Below are 22,231 nucleotides of genomic sequence, written 5' to 3' on the forward strand. Positions count from 1 at the left end.
ATGTTGCTGCCTTCAGGAGAAGGAAGCTTTTCCAATTCCTCCTTCCAAAAGGGCACACAAACAGGAAGGCTGTGTTTCTCAGGACTGGTGTTATGCTGTGATCCTTTGGAAGCTGGACAGACTGCCTGTGTTGGAGCGGAGTGGGTATGTTTCTGATGCCTTTAGGTATGTCATTATGAGGAGACCTGCCAAAATCCAGAGTGCAGAGAATTAAAAACTTCAAGTAATGCTGGATTCCAGCTGCAAAGTGTTAGTAGGGCTCCTCAGAAAATCTGCATTTGATTCAGCTGTGGAGGCTACCAGCAACTGCAGAGTTAGTGATGAATGCATTTGCTAAGTGTGCCATTAAGAAATGAGCAATGGACAGATGGAGGAAGGAAGTGCAGAGCTGCTTTGTGCACATACCAGCCCTGTAGGCTCCATCTTGCATAGGCATAAACAAGAGCCAGAAGCTATAAGGTGATGTTGCTTAACCTTTGCCAATGAAGGCTCAGTCTAAGGAGTTGCACCACTCTCTTCTCAGCTTAGAAATCTTTGCATTCGACTTTTTGCTTCACGGGTACTATGCAGTTTCCATCCAGAGAGCCCTAGTAAAAGATTTGGTTGGGGTGTTTTGTTTGGTTGGTTTTTCCTGTGTGTTCTTTGAGACTATTACCATCCAATTAACATTCCTAAAGCCTCACTCATTATAAGCAGTTAAATTCGTGTTGCCTGCATCCTCCTCCCCTTCCAAGAGCATCAGAGATCCCTGTAGGTATTGAGATCAAGACGCTGACTGTTTCAGAGCATTTCTGAGTGGGAAGTGACAGCTAAACAGCATTTTGTTGAAGCACCTTCTGCAAGGACAGCACCAGTTCAGGCTGGAGAAGCCCCAGTGTTATTTTTCCTGAGGCACACCCGTGGGTGTTTCCACTCCTTTCCTTTGCTTAGATGGTTCTGTGCACTGAAGGATCCCTTCCCAGCAGCTCTGCCATGAGCAGTAACTGCTATGGGGCAGGCAGAGCTCTGCAAGAGCAACTCTTCAGTGCTACAATCTGAGGAGCTCACTTACTGGGCTGTTGAAACCAGGACTGGCTTTACAGACCTGCCAGGCCAGAAACCTGTTATTAGAGAGGCTGCTTTGTACACCAAATAGCTACACCCAGTAGCTATTTGGTGTGTAAAGCACTTGCACCAGCTGAAATTTTGCATGTCCCTGTCATTGATGCTCAGGTTGGACTAACAAAAGCTCAAAGACGGGCGAGTGGATGCTGTGCCATGGGGACCACACTAGGCTCTGGCTATGGAAAGCTTTGGAAGATTACTCAGACTGTACAAAGGTGAAACCTCCTCTGCAAAAGCCTTCAGCAACAGGGTGATGAGCATCAGCGCTGGTAGGGGCTGCTGCTCCCCTAGCACTGCCTGGCCAGCCTTGGCTCAATGTCACAAGGCTACCATGGTTCATCACCAACAGTTAGAGCCCCTGTGTTAATCAGGAATGTCAATCACAGTGCTCAGGACCGTGTCTGCTTCTCAGTCCATCTCTAAGTGTAAAGGAGCCAAAGACAAGGAAAATGCCACTCAGAATCTCCTCCCCAGATCTCCAGGAAAAACACAGTACAAGAACCAAAGCAAAATGGTAGAAAACAGCAGCAGGGTATTGTCCATGCTGCATTCTTCTTTCTGAGTCCATAAATGCAGCCATAGCAAACCAGCCATGCCTCATTTTGGGGTCATTCTGCGTGCTAGCAAACTGAGCCGTGGCTGGCAAAGGAATCATTTGGGCAAGTAGTGAAAACAGATTTGCAGCTATCTAGAACTGTTTCTGATGCTTAAAAGGAGACTTCAGCACATATTTAACTTTATTCCAGCAACCCTGTTGTCCTTGGGCAGCACCTCCTTCAAGAGAACTATCCAAAGTAGAAAATTAGCCCTTTGCCTCTGTATAATAGTAAAGGAAAACTTTATCCACAAAGACTGGGGGGAACGCAGTTGCTTAGAGCTTCTTGGCACGCACACAGGCATGTCTTATACCCACCTACATGAAAGGTGTAAGTGCTTCTGGCTTTTGTCACTGTTCCTCACCCTACCACTGACTGAATTATGTTGCTGCTCCATTTTCTGGTCCTTGTTTTTTTTTCTTCAGCTGCTCTGTCTCACCTTTGGTGCATAATCTCCCCGGCCCACGATCTCACTGAATTTAATAATGATTGCCCAAAATTTACTAGAGGTGTCAGAACAGTTCCTGCAGAGCCAGAAGGCATCTGCTGCAAAGCCAGAAGCTCCTCATTTTTATGTGGATATGCCTGGTCAAAACCTGCTGGCAGTGCACATTCTGCCAAACAAACCATTTATTGAGATCAGCAGTTGAATGTATTGATTTCAATGACATTTCTTCAGTGGTGGTGTGGGGAGGGGAGAGGAGAGGGAAGCCAGAGTTGTTTATTCTTGCTTTTGGCTAGTGTTTGAAATTGCCTTTTGGGGGTGGGGTGGGGAGAGAAATCAATTAAATACTATTGTATAATCTGCAAGTTTAAGTGAAATGAAAGGGAAAAGTTGAAAGGAAATCTGTTGAGGAGCTGCTAATTGAAGGAGTGTTGAGTTTGCCTTGTAAGAAACATCAACATTTTAGCTGTCTTTGTTGTGATTTGGAATGAGTCTCCTCTAACTGTTGGAATTTCCCACAGAACAGATGTTCAGCCTCTTAGTTTGTGCTTCATCAACAAATACATGAATTTCCAAGACTGGGTCCCTTCTCAGCTGGAGGGTGGCAGGAGCCAGAGGAGCCATCCTGATCCAGGGCCTGTCTCACCAGAGGTGTAGGTGTGCCCGTGCCAGCCTCCGGTAAGCGTGTGCTTGTTTGGTGTGAAGGCTGTGCTTCCCCAGGTAGCATCCTTGATTAAATAAGGCCCAAGCACACCAGCAGATGCTCCCATGCACAAAAAGAACCCGTGTGCTGATATTTGCAGGGATTTTAAGTGTCTGGTGAAGATCAAGGTAACACATCTGTGGTATGTCAGGCACTGCTAGGGCCCAATGGTTCTGTTGTTTGCGAGGGGGGGGGTGTCTGCCATTGGTGACTATCTTCCCAGAACAAAAGCTAAAGTGGGTGGATAAGGACTTGTAGCATCTGGTTCTCTACCTCCTGCCTGCTTGGCAGTTCATATCCTCCTAGAGCTGTACTGAGCTAAAAAGCAAGGATCGGGCACAGCACCCAGGAAAACTGTAGGACTGAATGGTTGTGGGACAACCAAGAATAGCTGAATGCAGAGTTGTGACGTATCACACGACCCAGACTGGCCTCCTGACCCTTCTCTTCCAGTTGTCTGTGGCAGGGGTAGGCAGATACATGTTGCTGTACATATATGAGGTACATGATCTCCAGGTACTTCCATGCCTCTCAGCTGAGCTCCCTGCTCTCTCTGCATGGGATTTCTGTTGGGGGTTCCTATCTCCCATCTCTGTGTGCAGAAGCCCTTTGGTGGCAGCTGCATAGCTCACCTGCCCCTTCCATGTAGTGGGGCTGAGAAATGCTGTTCAGGTGGTAGGATTTGGCTTTCAAACCAGCCTCTCCTTCAGTGCTGGAAGTTACTGCCTGAGGCTCTGCGGTGTTGCTGCCTATTGAGTGGCAAAATATGGGAGCCAAATTTGGCTGGCAACGACATCTTGCCCTACCTTCTGCTGGCTGGGCCGGGGTGGGTGGTGTTGTTCTGTGGCTTTGGAGTGCTCACACAGGCTGGCTGTGCCTAGTTGCTGTGGTGCTGAGCCTTTGCTGGGCTGAAATCCTGTGTGTGCCAGACGTGAGGTGTTGTGCTGGGGAAACGTCACGGCAAGCTGTATTTATACAGGCTGTTGCTCGGCAGTGCTGTTCCAAGGTGCATCAACATAATGAGATACATAAAAGGGGAAGGCAGTTAAATGTGTAATAACATCACAATAAAAGGGAAAGTGAGCATTAATGAAAAATCTGAGCACACTAAGTGCAGTACAGTTGAACACTCCCACTACCTTGGGCCTCAGTGCCCAAACTTAGTAATAATTTCTGGCAGCGTCATTACTAGAATTAAATGAGGACCTAACTGTCCAGAAAAAGTGGTTTGGGGAAAAAAAAAATGGGTCTTGGGACTTTGGAAGTGGTTCTGCTGTGTGGATGTCCCCAGGGCAGCACAGGTAGCAGTGGAGCTGGAAACATCTGCAAGGGGAGGGCAGTGACTGAGAGCACAGGTGTAGGGAGGAGGAAGCAAGAGGTGGAAGAACCATCAGTGTGGTCATTTTGGAAGTGGAGCTGTGCATCTGCTGCGAGTTGCTCAAGCAGCTGGGGAGCTGCAGGATGTGCTGTGAAGATGGGGTGAGAGTTTGTGTGTGGATATATGTGCTTGGCTCTGACTCCATGCTGTGACTTCCCCAGAGCCAGCAATGCTGCAGGCAACGCTGCTGCCTTTAGTCTCTAGGACTCCAAATACAGGAACCCAGAAATACTGACTGCTGGCTAACATTGATGAACTGCTGGGCTAAGATTTCCTTCTAGTAAATAAAATCTCTTTCCTCTTCTCTCCCTCTCCTTTGTGCCCCCACCCCAGCAGGTTTTGGAGGCTTGCTTGCCAGTCGCCGCGTGCTGACGCCATGGCGCTGAGGCTCCCAGGAACGAGGTCGCTCGCTCTCGTTAGCCTAGTCCTGGTTTTGGCTCTCCCTGCTGATGCTGGGTAAGGTGGTGAATGCTGAGGCTGTTGACCAAGGCTTCAGTCCTCTTGCTGTGCTTAAATATCCTGGGGTCAGCACCTGTGTGAAGTGATCCAGGGTAAAGCCCTCCAAAGCTCTGCTGCTTTTGACCCTCCCCTCATCCCCATTCCCATGCCTTTCACTCAGGGACTGTTCAGTCCCCCTTGGCTGAGCTGACTGATTGCATTAGCATTATTTGAGGTGCTCTCACTAAGGACAGTTGTCAGCATTTTCTGCAACAAAACCAATTTTCAGATTTGGCCTCTGCACAGTTCGCTCTGCACAAGGACTTGGCTTGGATGAATTTTAACCTAGAGGAGAGACTCCTCCCTGTTAATTTTTTAATACTCTCTGAAAGAAAAGAAAAGAAAATGGAGCTGCCTCAGTTGTTGGCTGTGTATAGTGTAGTGACCCATGAGCAGCACACCTGATCTGCTGCAGCACAGGGGGGAGCTCTGGGCATCCTTGGCTGGGCATGATGCTCATTCTCTCCCTTGGCGTGCAGACTCCAGTTGTCCCAGTACATAGTGCTGCCGCCAGCCTCATTCTCCCACCCCTTGGGAGCTGTTGGGAGAAGACAAAAGCCTCTTAGTCCATGACAGGATCTTCAGCCCTCCCTGCATGACACTGGAGCCTCAGCTAAGGCTGAGGTGATCTGGGAGAGCCCTTGAAGGAAGGGAGGCAGAGACACCCCCTCAAAACAGCCTGCCAACTGTGGGGAGGGAGGAGCTCTGCACAGAGGGAGAGAAATGCAAATAATACATGACTTGTATAAAAAATTGAGACAAGCCTTTGGAGTGCTAGGTACAGATGCTGAAATGCTGTCTGCTGACTTACAAGTCCAGCAGCAACCAAGGATTTTCATGCATGAAAAATGTCAGTACAGTTACTCCCCCTTCACCCACACACCCCTGTGGGTGCCACCATTTGCCCAGCTGCAGACTCCTACTCTGCCCTGCCCAGATCACCTCACCTGCTTGGATCTAACATGTGCAAGCCAATGCATCCCAAACACGCCTTGACATGTAGATGCCGACTCTCTATCGATGTAGGCATAGGCACAGGCAGCCCCAGGCACCAGCCTCTTGCCACTGGGGCTGGGTCCCCATCCCCATCCTAGCTGTGGAGGGCTGTCAGCAGCTCCTAAAGCCCTGCCTCTGCCTTCCCCACCGCTGCCCTTTTGCTGCCCAGCACGCACTTGCTGTCACTGCTGCTCCGTTGCTGCCTGCCATGCGGGTGTCACTCTGGCCTGTGGCAGGATGTATCCTAAATTGCATAGAGGGCACTCTAGTTTGAGGTTAGCCTGTCATGTGGCAGCCAGCCCTCCAGAGAGCATGTGCACAGGGACAAGTGACGAGGTAATGACTTTTCCTCAAGCCTATCCTAATTAAATTTGCTGCAAGTCTCTGTCTTCCCTGCCTAAAGGCTTTTAATTATTTTTAAACCATGATCCCTAAACCTCTTCACAGTTGCTTAAAGTTCTTCACTGGGACTTTAAGAGAGAGAAATGAGACCTGGTTTTGTACCACTCTAAAGGGCAGCTTTAGCTTTATGTTAAGGTTCAGTGAGCCAGCCTGGACATCAGCTGGACTGGGGAACTGGCCCAAATGGGGTGCCAGGCAGAGGTGCTACTGGCTTTCCTCTGCCTGTACCTTTCCCCCTCCCTGCCTGGACTGCTCTTTCCCAGGCACCTCCTGAGTGAATTCCACGCTGTTCACATTGAAGTCAAAGCCTCAAATGTCAGGCTAAGTAAAACATCTTTGAAATTTGTAAACTCATTCTTCCCACCACCGCTGAGCCTCCACCAGGAGCTCCTTCACACAAATCTGTCCTCTCGCTCTTTATATTAGGGGTAGTTTTTAAAGATAGCTTATGAAACATTCATGAATGGACTTTCATGAGCATGTCAGCTATTAATAAGTTATAGGTGGCTATACACCCATCAGCAGACACTGGTGGAGATTGCTTTTAACAATAACATCTGCTGAAAGCTGGGACAATTGAAACCTCAGTAATTACAGTAGGCATTTGTTCAGTTACTCAAAATTCTACTTATTGGCAGAGTGTTCAGCTGGTTCAAATATTCCAAGTCCAGATGAAAAGCACAACCCACTGTTTTGATTTGAATGGGAAGTCTCGAAGGCTGTGATGCAGTTCATAGCATCAGCATCCAGTTCTGGTGTCCCCAGCATAAGACAAACACAGAGCTGTTGGAGTGAGTCCAGAGGAGGGCCACAAAGATGATCAAAGGGATAGGATAGGCTGAGGGAACTGAGGTTGTTCAGTCTAGAGAAAGGAAGACTCCTTAGAGCTGCCTTCCAATACCTCAAAGAATCCTACAGGAAGGCTGAAGAGGGCCTTTTCATAAGGGTGTCTAGTAATGGAACAAGGGGGAATGGTTTGAAGCTGAGGGAGAGCAGATTTAGACTGGATCTTAAGGAGTTCTTCAGTAGGAGGGTGGTGAGTCTCTGGAACAGGCTGCCCAGAGAGGCTGTGGATGCCTCCTCCCTGGGGGTTTTCAAAGCCAGGTTGGATGAAGCCTTGAGCACTCAAGCCTAGTGGAGAGGTGTCCCTGCCTGTGGCTAGGAGGTTGGAGTAGATGATCTCTAAGGTCCCTTCCAGCCTGAGCCATTCTGTGCTTCTATGATTCTTGGTGTTTCAGATCTGACAGGTTGCATTAAGGTTGGGATGGGTGTTTTCCCAACCACACCTCACCCACACACCCCCCCCCCCCCCATGCCCTATGGGAGTTGCAGCTTAAGCACTTTTTGTTGGGCTCACACCTTTGTGGGGCTCTTGGAGGCTGAGCTCCCTGGCTCGAGCCCCCTTTGCAATGGTAGCAGCTATTGGTTTAGCTAAAAACCAGAGGCCAAAGTGGCCTCGTGAGAGGTGGGATCAGATCCCTGCAGAAGCAAACCTCAAGCATTTGAAATGTGTTTTGTTATTGATGCCAATGCAAATTAATGTCAAGATTGCCCCAAATGGAATATTTCAATTAGCTGCAGCACGCTGAATAGTATTGATTCAGCCTGACTCTAAAAAATACCCAGACTCTGCTCTCAGTGTTTCCTCTTGTGCTAGAAAACACATTTTGTCTCCTTTTATCTAACAGAAGCTGAGTCTTCTGTTCAGGGAACATTTTAATAGAAAATTCTAAGCCAGCTCTGCTGCTTGTCACCCTTCTGACCCTTCATATAGTTTTTACAAATGGACCAGTAGTGCCAAGGGTAACTACTCTAACCAGAGGAGATGCAGCAGGATTAAGCTTTGAAATCCTTAAATGATATTTTTCTTTCTGGTTGCTTGCTTGCTTGCTGTTGTTCTTTCCTCCCCCACCCCCCAGTTACTTCCTGATGCATGCTTCGACCAGTGGCTGCGCACATCAACCAGAGCAAGATAAAATGAGGCTCAGGAGGAGAAGGAAAGCGGCAGAAATGAAATAACTTTCAGTTGTTTGAGTTGCAGATAGCACAATTTGGGGGCTTCTCTTCACCCAGCTTTGGGGAGTGGGAGCATGCTTCAGGGGGTCATAGGTGCCGACAGGGCGGGGGGGTAATTGCACCACCAGCGTCTCTCTAGTGTGCTGTACTCATGGCCTTCATCTGGGCAGTCCTCCCCAGTCACTTGTCTCTCCAACTGATGGCACAGGGCAGATTTGCCAGTCAGGGCTGCCCCCTGAGGTGCTCCTGTGCCACAGCTGAGGATCCCTCTGCTCCAGCAGCCTTGTCTGCCCCTGTTCAGGAGGAGACTTGATAGGGTGCTTAGTGCCATGGTTTAGTTGATTAGGTGGGTTGGATTAGTTGATAGGTTGGGCACTATGATCTTGAAGGTCTGGTCTATCCTATCCTATCCTATCCTATCCTATCCTACCCTATCCTATCCTACCCTATCCTATCCTACCCTATCCTATCCCACCCTATCCTATCCTACCCTATCCTATCCCTGGCTGGATGTCCTCAGCCATCCTGCTGCCTGTCTGTGCCTCTTAATCTTTTTTTTTTGGCTTCCTTGGTGTCTCTTTTATTTCCTCTTCCATTTTCCTTGCAATCCCTGCATCTCTGTAGATTTTCTCTTTTGGTTTTCTATTACTTAATCTTCTGCCTTTCCATTTGTTTTGCTCCTAACAAGTATTTCTGCTGGGGAAAGCTGTGCTCGGAGCCACAGCATCAGTAGTCTGTGCTGTTTGAAATCTCTCCTACGGACAGCCACTTTGAGAAGGATTTGCAGGCTCCTTCTCTGTTGATGGAAAGGGAGATGCAAAATGCAAATGTTTTGTTTGAGTGCCTTGGGCTTGCACAACTGCATTGAAGGTTTTGTTTGGTTAAGATGAGCTTTGTTTGGGAAATTTACTATTTATTTTGTTCCACCTGGGGCAGAAAACACCCCGAGGAAATTGTCTGATTCGGGGGCTTGCAGGCCTCTTGTGTGGAGCAGAGATAGGAAAGTGAAAACTCATTTGATTTGATAAACAGGGAAAGTTCAACAAACCTCAGAGATGGTTCACAAAGAGTTATAATGATGGGCTCAGGCTTCAAGCCTGCTTTACTGAATTCCTACTTTTCTGCCTCTTCCCAGGAGCAGGGAACTTGGAAATGGCTTGATGTGGTAAATAACTGGCATCAGTTCTTCCCTGCTGCCTATAAGGAGAGGCTGGCACTTGAGTAACTGCTTACTGTTCATAAAAATGCCCTTTGCTAGGGGCAGATGAGAGATGCTGAGGCAGGGGAAGGCTCCCTGAAAAAACAGGGCTCCTAAGCTGCTACCCAAATAGCTGCTGACCATGAGCATGCAGAGGTGGGGAAGGGTCAGTAGGGATGCCTCAGCTTCCATGGTGAGGGCTGCAATGCCTACAAGCCAGAACACAGGAGGTTCCACCTCTCTTCTTTATGGTGAGGGTGGTGGGGCACTGGAGCAGCGGTTGTGGAGTCTCATTCTCTAGAGACTTTCAAAACCTGCCTGGATGTGTTCTTGTGTGGCCTGCCCTAGGTGATCCTGCATTGGCAGGGGGGTTGGACTGGATGATCTCTGGAGGTCCTTTCCAGCCCCTAAAATTCTGTGATTCTGCAGTGGCAGAGGCCAGAGGGGAGCTGACTCCCAATGCTCTGTAGGGAGACCTTGCAAGCCCATCATCACCTTACCAACAGGCATGCCCCATCCGGCAGTTCAGGTCCCGCTGCAGCAGAGCATGGAGGGTGAACCAGCATCCCTTCATTTCCAGTCACTCTTCAGAGCATGTGCAGAGCAGAATTCTGATAGATTTCTCTGATGATGATGTTCTTTCCTCTTTCTTCCCCTGGCATGGCAGGCTTTCTCAGAAGCATGTTTCAGACGTTGTTGATGACAGCAAAGACAACATCACCATTTTCACCCGCATCCTGGACAGGCTGCTGGATGGATATGACAACCGCCTGAGACCCGGGCTCGGAGGTCAGTTGGGTGGGCAGATGATGTTTGCCACAGCTGTGTAGCTTTAGACACGAGACAGACAACTTTGGAGTTAAGTCTGGCGCTGTCAAAAGGAGAGGCTGGTTGTGTGCCAGAGTCAGTCTGTTTCTGCTTTCCCCATTTTGAGGCTGTGCTGTCTTGGTGGTTGATGTTTGGTGAGATGAGAGGCAACGTGTTTCTGACTGCTGAGGCATTCTGTGACATTGCATTGGTGGGCCTGTAGATGGAGCAAATATGATCAAACCTCTGTGTGCTTCATTACCCTTTCAGAAATGGTGATGTTTGCAGGACCTTCCACTTGCTGCTTGTTGGTGTTGTTTTTCAGTCAGTGGGCTTTGCTACAGAGCCTCCATCTTGACATCTTCTCAGTTATTTCCTGTGTCGCTGTCAACTGGCAAGTTTTTCTCTGTGTGATGATCTGGGCACCAGGCAGTCAGCCAGGCTCTGCTGTCTTTTGAGCTGCTTTTAACACCACTGCCATTATAGCTTCTGCTGCTGAGTTTCTCTCCAAGCACCTACAGATGTTTAAAGTGCTTTAGCAAGCCAAGCTGTGGTAGTCACCTTGCCTGATAATGCTCATGGCATACATTTGGCATGATGTAAGGAGGCAGAAGCAATGAGGAAATGTGTGGGGAAGACAGAGGTGAGCTTTCTTGCTGAGATGAGGAAGACTTGGGCCTGTGTGGTTTCTTGGTGCATTGTTGCCAAGGGACATTGCCGTGGCAGGTATCCTCCCTCTCGGGTGCCAGCAGCTGTGTGCTGCATGGGCCACTGAGGTGGTGTCCTTGCACTGCTCTGAGCCACCCTGCTCGGCTGCAAAGAATTGCTGCTGAACCATGATTCCCACCCAGAAATTAAGTCCCCCATTCCCTGAAGGTCCTGCTGCCAAAGGAGGTTGGGAATGAGCTTTGCTGAGTTCTTGCATGCCAATGGGGCCTCTGGTGATACAGCACTAGCCTGGATTGCATCCTCCATTACTCAGAGCAGCCTCCTTGTCTTCCTTGTCTTCCCAGCCCCCTGTCTACAGAGACCATGGGGAAGAAGGGTTTGTGCTGTGAGCATCTCAGCTCTGATGGGCTGCCATGCTGCAGGACCCAGACAGAGAAGGAAGGGGTTGTCTACTTAAGCCATCCATCAGTTTTATTACTTTTGTTGCTTGTTTCTTTCCCCCAGGATTAACTGCGGTCCCACTAATAGCTTTGCTTCCTCAAATTGATTTAACTGAAACAAGTTCTGAAAGGGGACTGAGGGAGCATTGATGTTCACTGTATGCTTGGTTGCAGACAACCTTTTGCAAAGTATTAACAGGAGGACTCCCAGGAGCCCCTTGCTGGGGAAGTTAAAACCTTTCTTGGAACATCTCTGCTCTGTTGCTTTAGATCTTTTAATAATGTTCTTAACATAATGAATTGCCTTTACCCAAATCAGATGTTGCATGTTTAAAGACTGCTTTCACCTCCGATTTTTTTCTTTCATGGAGCGCTTCTGTGGACCTAGGTGGGAGATTTTGACATGGGCTACAGGTTTTGGGGTCTCTTGACTGGCAATGAGCTGTAATCAGTGCGTGTGTGTGCATGTATGGGGCAGCCTCATGAGCCAGGCTTTCCACACTCTTAGCTGGACCTGTTTTCCCTCAGTCTGAGCTTTTATTCCTTGGAGGTCTGTCAGAGCTGCTGTCAGTAAGAATAGTAGAGAAGACCTTTCCCAGTGCTGCCAGTGGCTAGTGAAGCAGAAATGGTCCTGCTGCAGGACTTAGGGGTTAATAATCAGCAAGGGATGGGCTCCTGCTCTCCAAGGATATGTGAGATCTGTGAGAGGAATCACTATGCTTCAGATCAGCAGCTGTATTGCAGGGTGGTTCAGTGGCTCACAAGGTACATTGGTTTTCCTGTGAGACAGCACTGGACAGTCCCTGTAGATGTAGTACTGGCTCTCCCCAGTTCCCTTGGGAATGTCTTCCACTTGTTTTTCTGAAGATGCCAGGCAAGAGCATCCATTAGCACCCTGCAAGCCTTGCTTTGGTCTCTGTGGCAAGGGCAGACAAGGCAGTATTGTGCCCATGCAGAGACTAATGGAAAGATGGACTGGTCTAAATCGTGGGTAACTGAGAAGCAGGACATGCAGGCTCCCTTCTTGGCCTTGCTTTCCATGCACTATGTAAGACAGATCCTCTTGAAAACACTGGGCAGGGATTCAGAGGGCTGAGCTGGGAGCAGGCCCACAGCACCTCCTGGGGCTGCAGGGTGCTGCCTGTCCCTGTGCCTGGTGTGCCGGGAAGTGAGCAATGTTTATTTAGGCTTCGGGAGAAGAGCTGTGTAAGCAACAGAGTGTTGATGTGGCGACTTCTCCCCTCAAGATAGCCTCTTTGTATTTATTTTCTTATCCCCTCTGTCTTTACCATCTGCTGCCACCCACTCTAATAGCTCCCATGCCAGAGCTCCTCTTCCTACCAGGATGCTGCAGACACAAGCTGAGGCAGAGCAGTGCTCAGGCTGTTGGGAGTGCAGTGGCACAGCCAGGCTCCAGGCAAGGGTGGTCCTGTGCTTTGCTGCTGCTCTTTCCCCGGGGGGTGGCTTAGGACATCATCTCCAGCATTCTTGAGGGCAAGTAGAGGTTTGTGAGCAGTCTCTATGCTACCTTAGAAAGGGAAAGGGACCCCTTTTTCTACAAGAATGCCTTGTAGCACTGGGGATATGACCACTGGTGTCACAAAGGAGTCTTCTGTGGCTGGAAGGAGGTTTCTCCCAGTCTCTGCTAGGTGGGCTGAATCTAGCTTGCTCTAATGGTTCTAGATAAGTCTTTTGTTTGGCCCCATGACCACTAAAATGCAATCTGGGCTTAGGGAAGGGGTAACTGCAGAAATAAATCATGTCATAGAATTCAGAATGGGGGAGGAGAGAAAGGCACTGTCAGCAGATAAAGTGTGTTTTCCCTGGGAAAACACAGGGCAGGTGGGTTATTAAGTCAGAAGAGGAACATAAATGGGCCCCAAGGGGATGGAGACATCTGTTGTCATGGCCAACCTTGTGGGATAAGAAAATCTCCCACTGAGAGAGCTTTTATGAACAATGTTTGGCCTCTACTACTGGTCTGGAGTTGTACAACCATGCAGATCCTCTGCACGGCCCCACAAGGGCTGCAGCGAGGACCATCTATTTATAGCTCTCAAATTCCCTTTGCTGGAGCTTGCTGCAGAGCTGGCATGTCTCAGTTTTGAACCTGGAGCTTGCCTTTCTTGCACAAGTGGGAGAGAGGAGAGGTGGCTAGGAGAAAGAGGTAGCACCGACTGAAAAAGGGAGAGAGACAGACACAAAAAGAAGAGATGCTCGAGGAGTGGGATGTGAGCAGTGAGACCATGAGTGATCCTCCAAGAATAACTGGTGCACCAAAATAGCCATATATCCTTGTGCTGCCTGCTGTGAAGAGTGATTGAAGTTCTGCAGTACTTACAAAGGTGGTGTGATGCACAGCACAGTTACCACGAGAGGGGTTGGGGTGGCTGGGTTGTTTGAAGTTCAGCCATGGTCCCTGTGCAGCTGTACCTTCTGCAGCCTCATTTCCTAACCAATAAAGTTTGGGTCTGCTTTGCTGCAACCAAAACACAACCTTCTCGTAAATGCCTGAGGAGAGGCAAGAGGGGAAGTTTCCAGACTTGCCTCAGCTCTTGGTCTTCTTTACAGCCCTGAGAATACTTTCAACATGCTTTGCTAGTGGCCAGGCAGAATGAGACCTGGGGGTACTGGTCGATTGTAAGCTGAACAGGAGCCAGCAGTGTGCCCACATGGCCAATAAGGTCAATGTCATCCTGGCCTGCATTAGGAACAGTGTGGCCAGCAGGAACAGGGAGGTCATTCTGCCCCTGTGCTCAGCACTGGTTAGGCCACACCTTGAGTCCTGTGTCCAGTTCTGGGCTCCTCAGTTTAGGAAAGATGTTGAGTTGCTGGAAGGTGTCCAGAGAAGGGCAGCAAAGCTGGGGAGAGGTTTGGAGCACAGCGCTGTGAGGAGAGGCTGAGGGAGCTGGGGTTGCTTAGCCTGGAGAAGAGGAGGCTCAGGGGAGACCTTCTTGCTCTCTACAACTACCTGAAGGTTGGTTGTAGCCAGGTGGGGATTGGTCTCTTCTCCCAGGGAACCAGCACCAGAACAAGAGGACACAGTCTCAAGCTGTGCCAGGGGAGGTTTGGGCTGGATGTTAGGAAGAAGTTCTTCACTGAGAGAGTTGTTAGCCATTGGAATGTGCTGCCCAGGTAGGTGGTGGAATCACCATCACTAGAAGTGTTTAGGAGAAGACTAGATGGGGTGCTTGGTGCCATGGTTTAGTTGGTGAGATGTTATTGGGTGACAGGTTGGACTTGATGATCTTTGAGGTCTTTTCCAACAGTGTCTGGTCGGGTCTGGTCTATTCTATTCTATTCTGCTATTGGAGAGCACCCTACTGCTCAGGGAAGAGGCACTGGAGGAGGGACTGCTTCACAGGGTCTGGAGTGTGTCTGAGGTGCTATTTGGTGTATGGAGGAGGGCATCTGGAGCAGTGGTGGGCAAAATCTCTGTATTGGCTGGTCAGGGGAAACCTTCACTCAAGAAAACTGTTGGCCTTTTCCAGGGGTTGCCAAGGAGGGAGAATAATTGCCTCAAGGAAGAGAAAGAGAGGGTAGGCTGTTCAGTTTTCTGGAAGATGTGCTGTAAAGTTTCTAGAGAAGTTAGTTTCACCAATTGCAATTAAAAAGTAATTTGCACCGTGCTAAGCAGCTAAGCTAGGATCGATTGCTGTTTTCCCTCCTGGACACTGCATCACTTACAAGGTATTGAAGCTTTCCCCACGTGTCTCCGGAGTCCCTAAATGGCTGGCTTGGCCCCACTGAGGGAGCAGTCAAGCTGGCAAGCATCCTGTCAGCCTGTGTCTGCACAATGTGCTTCTGGACAGGGGAGGGTTAGGAGGCTACCAAAGTTCTCAGATGGGGTTTACTGGGACCATCAAACACAGGCAACTGGATCAAAGTGAGGCAGTCCCCTAAGCAGAGCAAGCCACTTGGCCCTGTTGTTTTCTTCTTCCCTGGGGACATGGCATGATGCCCATTCCTTCTCATAGAAACATAGAATCATAGTTGTCCTTATGTTTGGCAGCAAGTGGATCCCATCCAGGCAGAAGGAAAGCTCCAGTTTGTACCTTTGCAACTTGGTATATCTGGAGAGTGAAAGAATAGAATAATAAACCAGCTTGGAAGAGACCTTCAAGATCATCGTGTCCAACCCATCAACCAATCCAACCCACCTAAACAACTAAACCATGGCACCAAGCACCCCATCAAGTCTCCTCCTGAGCACCTCCAACCCAGTCCCATGGCAGCCTCCCCTTCCTCCTCTCCACTGGACTGCTCTTTGTGGCCTGGTGTCAGCATCTCCCTGCCCATGCTGGGCTTGGCACAGACAGGCCCTCAGATTCAAACGGGTTTGGGTGTGCTCATGTTCTGCTGCTTGCAAAAGGATGCCTGAGATGGATACCTTTGATCTGGTCTTACTCTGCCCTGCTAATAGTTTCTGATGTGAAGCCACTGGAGGTGTTTAGGAAGAGACTGGATGGGGCACTTGGTGCCATGGTTTAGTTGATTAGATGGTGCTGGGTGATAGGTTGGACTTGATGATCTTAAAGGTCTTTTCCAACCTGGTTAATTCTCTTCTGTTCTACCCCATTCCATTCCATTCCATTCCATTCCATTCCATTCCATTCCATTCCATTCCATTCCATTCCATTCCCTTTGTTCTTTTGCACACCTGGGTGAGAGTTTTTCTTATCTCTTCTTTCTGCAGTGCACTGTTTTTTTCCCCTGCTTTTTAAATGGTGGTCTAGTTTGTCAGGATGGCTTCTGAGCAAGTGAGAAACATCTATATCCCTTTTGTGCCACCTGTATTGCACTGATTCAGGTGCTGATGGCCAAGATGTTTATGCCTTAGGTTCAGAGTGGCTCCCTTTACTTAAGTTGAGACCTTCTCATGAGTTGCTTGGTGTGTTACACCTCGGTGCATCTGTCATTTTGTCTTGACCTCCAGCAAGTCAGGGCTTGTCTGTTATTGCAAGAACATTAAGGCAGAGGGGCTGAAATAGTCAGAATAATTACATTATAGAACTTCCTCTCTTGAAAGTACAGTGTTCTTCAAGCTGAAACAGTGAGGGCTTATCTGCCTAGCAAGATCCAAGAAGAAAGCTGTTTGCTGTGAGAGGAATCTCTACAAGTAGTAGTGGAAATTGTTGCATTGCCCAGGTTGAAGTTAGAAGAGCTTTTGTTTCCTAAAATGTGGACAAAATGTTAAAAATGTCCTTTTCTTTTGTGGGTAGACTGCAAATCCCTGGGGAAGAGACCATCACAAGTTCTTTGGATGCATGTAAAGTCTTAGCATGCAGCAGCCCAGCTTTCAGGTGTTTGGTGGTGGACAGATGGGTGGCTTCTTGGTCCCTTGGCAAAAGACTCGAGGTGAGGAGAAAGTTCTTCCCAGAGAGAGTTGTTAGCCATTGAAATGTGCTGCCCAGGGAGGTGGTGGAGTCGCCATCCCTGGAGGTGTTCCAAGAGGGGATTGGATGTGGCACTTGGTGCCATGGTTTAGTAGTCATGAGGTCTTGGGTGACAGGTTGGACTTGATGATCTTTGAGGTCTTTTCCAACCTTATTGATTCTATGATTCTAAGAATCAGGTACTGCCTGTTGCTATGGGGACACCTGGGTGGTGTCAGCATAGTCCTGCTGCAGGGTGTCCTATTCTCCCTTGCAGAAGTGATCCCCAGGTGTCCAGGGAGGCCAGACCTTGAGCTCTTTGGCTGCTTTTTCACCTGTGTGTGATGAAATTGCCTGAAGCTTGTCATAAACATTATCTAGATCTACTGTTTGTGCAAGGGAAACACTGGATGATAAACCCAGTGGTCCTTTGTGGTTTGTTATGATTTCCAGGGTTTCAGAACTGTACTTAATCTGTTCTTCTGTCTTGATGTTCCACCTCCCCTCTCTTCTCTCTGATCTGACTTCATGCCTTGTATTGATTACTCTAGGGAGGAATTTGATCCTTTCTTAGGGGGAAAAAAGAAATAATCCATGTTTTATCTCAGATTTTTGTCTTTGTCTGAGATTCCTTGATGGGTTTTAACTTGAAGCTGAGACATTGCCTGGAACAGTGCTCTTTTTTGGGTTGTTTTTTTTCTATTTACCTTCCTGGGCAACGGGGACCCTGCTGTGTCTCATCCAACTTCTGAAGTTAAGACTTAGGAACACATTTTTAAAAGGTTGTCTTCCCCCTGGGTGCAGCTCTCCCAAGGCAGCTTTGCCATGGATTTGCACAGCCCTGATGCTCTCCTCTCTCATGCACAGCTCCCAGTTGTGCTGCTATTTAAGCCCACAGCGTACAGAGAGAGGGAGCTCTGTGTGAAAAGGCATGCACACATCAGAAGGCAAGTGAGGAATACAGGCTTGACAGCTATGCCTAAGGGTGAAAGTCTTCTCTTAAATAAGTTATGAACTTGCTTAGGGCAACAAGCCTGTATCAAAGCTTCAGGGATATCACAAACGCTCCGGAGGGGTCAGAAACGCATTGTGAAAAGAGATTCATAGCTTTCGGTGTGAAACGGCACCTGGGCTCTGCTCTGGGTCCTTTGGGGAAACCTTGTGAGCTCTCTGTGCCACGGGAGGGAGTGCACCACTACAGCAGCTACTGCTTCACGTTGTCCAACCCGCTGCACGGGGTAGCTGTGTGGCCAAAGGCACCAGTCACCGTCATTGAGGCTATCCTCATACTGCACACTGCAGGGCTTTCCACTGGGGCCACAAGCAAGCCCCAAGGCTGCCAGGGTTTTGAAAGGGAAAGTGTTACTCATGCTGCTTCAGATGCATTTTTAGATGGTGTCTTCATTTGCAGTGTGTGGTTCCAGTGTCGAGTCTGCCCCAAGCTTCTAACCCCTCCATATATCCACACTTGTAGGCAAGAAGCTCCTTGCCAAAGGCTGTGGAACGTTTTTAAGGAAGTGAATCCATTTGGAGGAGTTTTTTACCCCGGCAATTTGTACAGGAGCAACATCTCAGAGCTTCGGTGCTGGATCAGACACCTGCAGTGAACCAGTGCAAGTGTTAGGCGGCTGATCTCTGCCTGAGGGGAAGCTGCATGTCGGAGAAGGGATGGTGCTATTTGTTTATAATGACTTTGGAAAGGGGGAGCTGACGTTTAAGCATGTTGAACATGTGTTAGATGGTTTTAAGAACATTAGTGGATGATGTTAGAGATGGCTATAAACTGCTTGCAAGGATGTCTTTATTGATCTATAGGACGACAGCAGCTACTCCTTCATTAGAATTTACATTCATTTAGCCCTGTGTAAAGGATTTATAACTTCTCTTTGATATGGATTGTGACTTAAGTTGTTTGGGGTTTTTTTTTTTTAACTTTAATAGGTATTAGAGAGCTTAAAAACAACTTTAATTGGTGTGCTTTGGGAAGCTGATGGTGAAACAACTGGTCAAATGCGGAGGAAACAGCAGTTCTTTTATTCATTGAGCTGGAGGCTAGAATGTTTGCAGCAGTTTGTGTACCTAGACAGAGGCACTGATTATGTCTGATGAGGCAAAGCCATGGCTGGTGGTGGTGGTGAATTTCAGCCCAGTTCCACCTGGAAGAAGCAATCAAATCGCATCCATCCGTGGTGGGAGGATTAATGCTGCCGCTCAGACCTCTGAGGTTGTTAATGGGGGTTCATTTATTTCAAAGTTACTGTTTGATTAAGTAGGGATATTGGAACGTTCACGAGGCTCTGGAAGATGCATGGGGCTTTGGGGAGCGAGCTGCTGCAGAGACTGTGTGGTTAAACCTTGCAGGATCCCTTAACCAAACACTGTGAAAAGTCAGAGTGAAATTCTCAGCCTGCTGCAGTAAATGGCAGAACTCTCACTGAGTTTGGTGGGGCAGGAATTCTGTGTAAGGGCTGTTTGGGGTTTTTTTTTGGTCTGTATGTACTAACCTGGAGCTTACTTTAAGAACTCTGCCTCTGAAGGTCACACAGATAATGTTTATTTTAAAGGGGGGGGGGGAAGAGTCTGTGGAGTACTGGCAATTGTATGCAGAGAGTACAGCCCAGGGAGAGGTTTTAATCTGCAATTTGCATTGTGAGAAAAGGACACCCCATTCACTTCACCTTTTGGGAGAACAGAATTCAAATCAAAAGAAGGAGAACAAGAGGCAAGGGAAAAGCTTTATTTTTTTTCCTTATAAGTGTGGTTGCTCCCCCCAACCTCCCCAAACCTCCTGGAAAATCCTATTGATGACAAAGTTCAGACTGAATCAGTGGATGGAATGATTCATGACTGGAGCGAAATAAATTGCATCTGAAAAGCCAAGGCACAATTTCAACCTTGCAAAACTAATTTCAGATGCCTCTCCTTTTTTTTTTTTGGGGGGGGGGAAGTATCAGTTCTGATACAAGGAATCATAGAATCATAGAATCAACAAGGTTGGAAAAGGCCTCAAAGATCATCAAGTCCAACCTGTCAGCCAACACCTCATGACTACTAAACCATGGCACCAAGTGCCACGTCCAATCCCCTCTTGAACACCTCCAGGGATGGGGACTCCACCACCTCCCTGGGCAGCACATTCCAATGGCTAACAACTCTCTCAGTTAAGAACTTTCTCCTCACCTCCAGCCTAAACTTCCCCTGGTGCAGCTTGAGACTGTGTCCTCTTGTTCTGATGCTGGTTGCCTGAGAGAAGAGACCAACCCCCACCTGGCTACACCCTCCCTTCAGGTAGTTGTTGAGAGCAATAAGATCTCCCCTGAGCCTCCTCTTCTCCAGGCTAAACAATCCCAGCTCTTTCAGCCTCTCCTCACAGGGCTGTGCTCAAGACCTCTCCCCAGCTTTGTTGCCCTTCTCTGGACACATTCAAGAGTCTCAATGTCCTTCTTAAATTGAGGGGACTTTGTCAAGAAAAGTTGTGATGACCATAAAAAGATAAAAATCCCCAAAGAATCAAAACCTCAGCAATTTCACAGTATCACAGTACATTAGAGGTTGGGAGGGACCTCCAGAGATCGAGTCCAACCCCTTGCTAAAGCAGGATCAGTTAGGGTAGTCCACACAGGAATGCATCCAGATGGGGTTTGAGAGTCTCCAGAGAAGGAGACTCCACAACCTCTCTGGGCAAGAAGGTAGGTGCCAGAGATCCTGCCCAAGGCTGGTTCTGGTTGAGGCAGTTGTTTGTACACATAGAGGCCAGATCAGATCTTCGCAGTTCCACATTCCTACTTACTTGCCTGAAGACATTTCTGCTAGAGAGCTGTGAATGTCACTTCAGCCAGTTAAGGCCACTCTCCTGCAAAAAAAAAAAGAAGGTGCAAACTCTCCTTTCCACAAGTTACATCTTCTGTAAAGGGCCCCTCCAGACGTGGGAATTGAGTTACAAGCTTTTGTGCTGCAAAGATCAGAACCCTTCCCTCTGGAGAGGTACACCTGGTCTCAGCTGAGAATTTGAAAAAGCCTTTTCTTAGATAAGGGCTCTGTCTGCTTGCATGAGGAAGGGTTAAGGAACAAAAGCATGAAAGCTTTCTTATTTCCTGATCAATCTGGCCATCATTATGAGAGAAGCCTTCTCATTGCTTCTCTTTGTCATGTAATGTTAATACCATTAAGCCCACTTTGGCAAGGACAGCGACATAGAATTAATTTGCAAATCAGGGAAGTGGATGTGAGTTTTATACAAAACAGAAGGTCTTTAACTGCAGAAGGCACTCAGTGGGTATGGCCATACTGCAGATGGACCTCTCCTCCCTTGCCAGGCAGGAGTTTCTCCTCCAGCATCCCTCTCCCAGCAGTGATGTTGGGGCCCCAAGAATCATAGAATCCATAAGGTTGGAAAAGACCTTAAAGATCATCAAGTCCAACCTGTCATCCAACACTTCATGACTACTAAACCATGGCACCAAGTGCCACATCCAATCCCCTCTTGAACACCTCCAGGGATGGTGATCCCATGCTGGGCTGGTTCTCCTGCATGCTTTGCTCTGTGCACACACCTTCAGTGGGCTCCACTTGGTTGCCAGCCAGAAAAGAGGCTACATCTAACAAGAGAAGAGAAGAGGAGAGAGAAGAGAAGAGAAGAGAAGAGAAGAGAAGAGAAGAGAAGAAGAGAAGAGAAGAGAAGAGAAGAGAAGAGAAGAGAAGAGAAGAGAAGAGAAGAGAAGAGAAGAGAAAGAGAAGAGAAGAGAAGAGAAGAGAAGAGAAGAGAAGAGAAGAGAAGAGAAGAGAAGAGAAGAGAAGAGAAGAGAAGAGAAGAGAAGAGAAGAGAGAAGAGAAGAGAAGAGAAGAGAAGAGAAGAGAAGAGAAGAGAAGAGAAGAGAAGAGAAGAGAAGAGAAGAGAAGAGAAGAGAAGATGCCAGGTTGGAAGACACCTTTGAGATCATCAGGTCCAACCTATCATCCAGCCGTATCTAATCAACTAAACCATGGCACCAAGTGCCTCATCCAGTCTCTTTGTAAACACCTCCAGTGATGGTGACTCCACCACCTTCCTGGGCAGCACATTCCAATGGCAAATCACTCTCTCTATGAAGAATTTCTTCCTGACATCCAGTCTAAACCTCCCCTGGTGCAGCTTGAGACTGTCCTCTTGTTCTGGTGCTGGTTGCCTAGGAGAAGAGATGAACCCCCAGCTGGCTACAACCTCCCTTCAGGTAGTTGTAGAGAGCAATAAGAGAACAAATAAGAGGGAAACCAGGTGTGGTCAGGAGTGAGGGTAGGAGTCAGCAGGAACTTCTGAATACCTGCAGAGTAAATGGGTTGAACCAGGTGAAACTATCTTTAAGCCTCTACCTCCATCCAGTTCCTTTCTATAAACCCTTAGCACTATTATTATTATGCAGAATGCACCAAAAAGGGGAAAGGCAAATAAACAAACAAAAATAAACCACCAACAAAAAACACACACACAGAGAAATCACCAAAAAAAACCAAACCCAAACAAGCAAAACCAAACCCCAAAGAAATAACCAAACCCCAGACAACCAAACCTCAAACCCCAAACCAACTCAAACCCTATCCTGACTGATTTGTTCCCAGAAAGCTGTT

The 22,231-nt window shown here is 48.1% G+C and overlaps 1 protein-coding gene across 2 annotated transcripts in view; it reads left to right on the top strand.

Annotated features, from left to right (window-relative positions):
* The first annotated feature begins 2,721 nt into the window (after positions 1–2,721).
* Positions 2,722–22,231, top strand: part of LOC137450661 (gamma-aminobutyric acid receptor subunit alpha-3-like) — a 69,089-nt gene continuing 49,579 nt past the window's right edge. The window contains exons 1-3 of one of the 2 annotated variants that reach the window (XM_068157474.1): positions 2,722–2,823; positions 4,560–4,682; positions 10,004–10,125. In XM_068157474.1, coding sequence (XP_068013575.1) covers positions 4,603–4,682; positions 10,004–10,125 — 202 coding nt within the window. In that variant the 5' untranslated portion in view covers positions 2,722–2,823; positions 4,560–4,602. The remainder of the gene's footprint in view (positions 2,824–4,559; positions 4,683–10,003; positions 10,126–22,231) is intronic. The other variant, XM_068157473.1, reaches the window with a different exon arrangement.

Source organism: Melanerpes formicivorus, unplaced genomic scaffold (genome assembly GCF_026170545.1).
Source record: "Melanerpes formicivorus ecotype bairdi unplaced genomic scaffold, bMelFor1.0.p_v2 SCAF_37, whole genome shotgun sequence".
NCBI classification, from domain to species: Eukaryota; Metazoa; Chordata; class Aves; order Piciformes; family Picidae; genus Melanerpes; species Melanerpes formicivorus.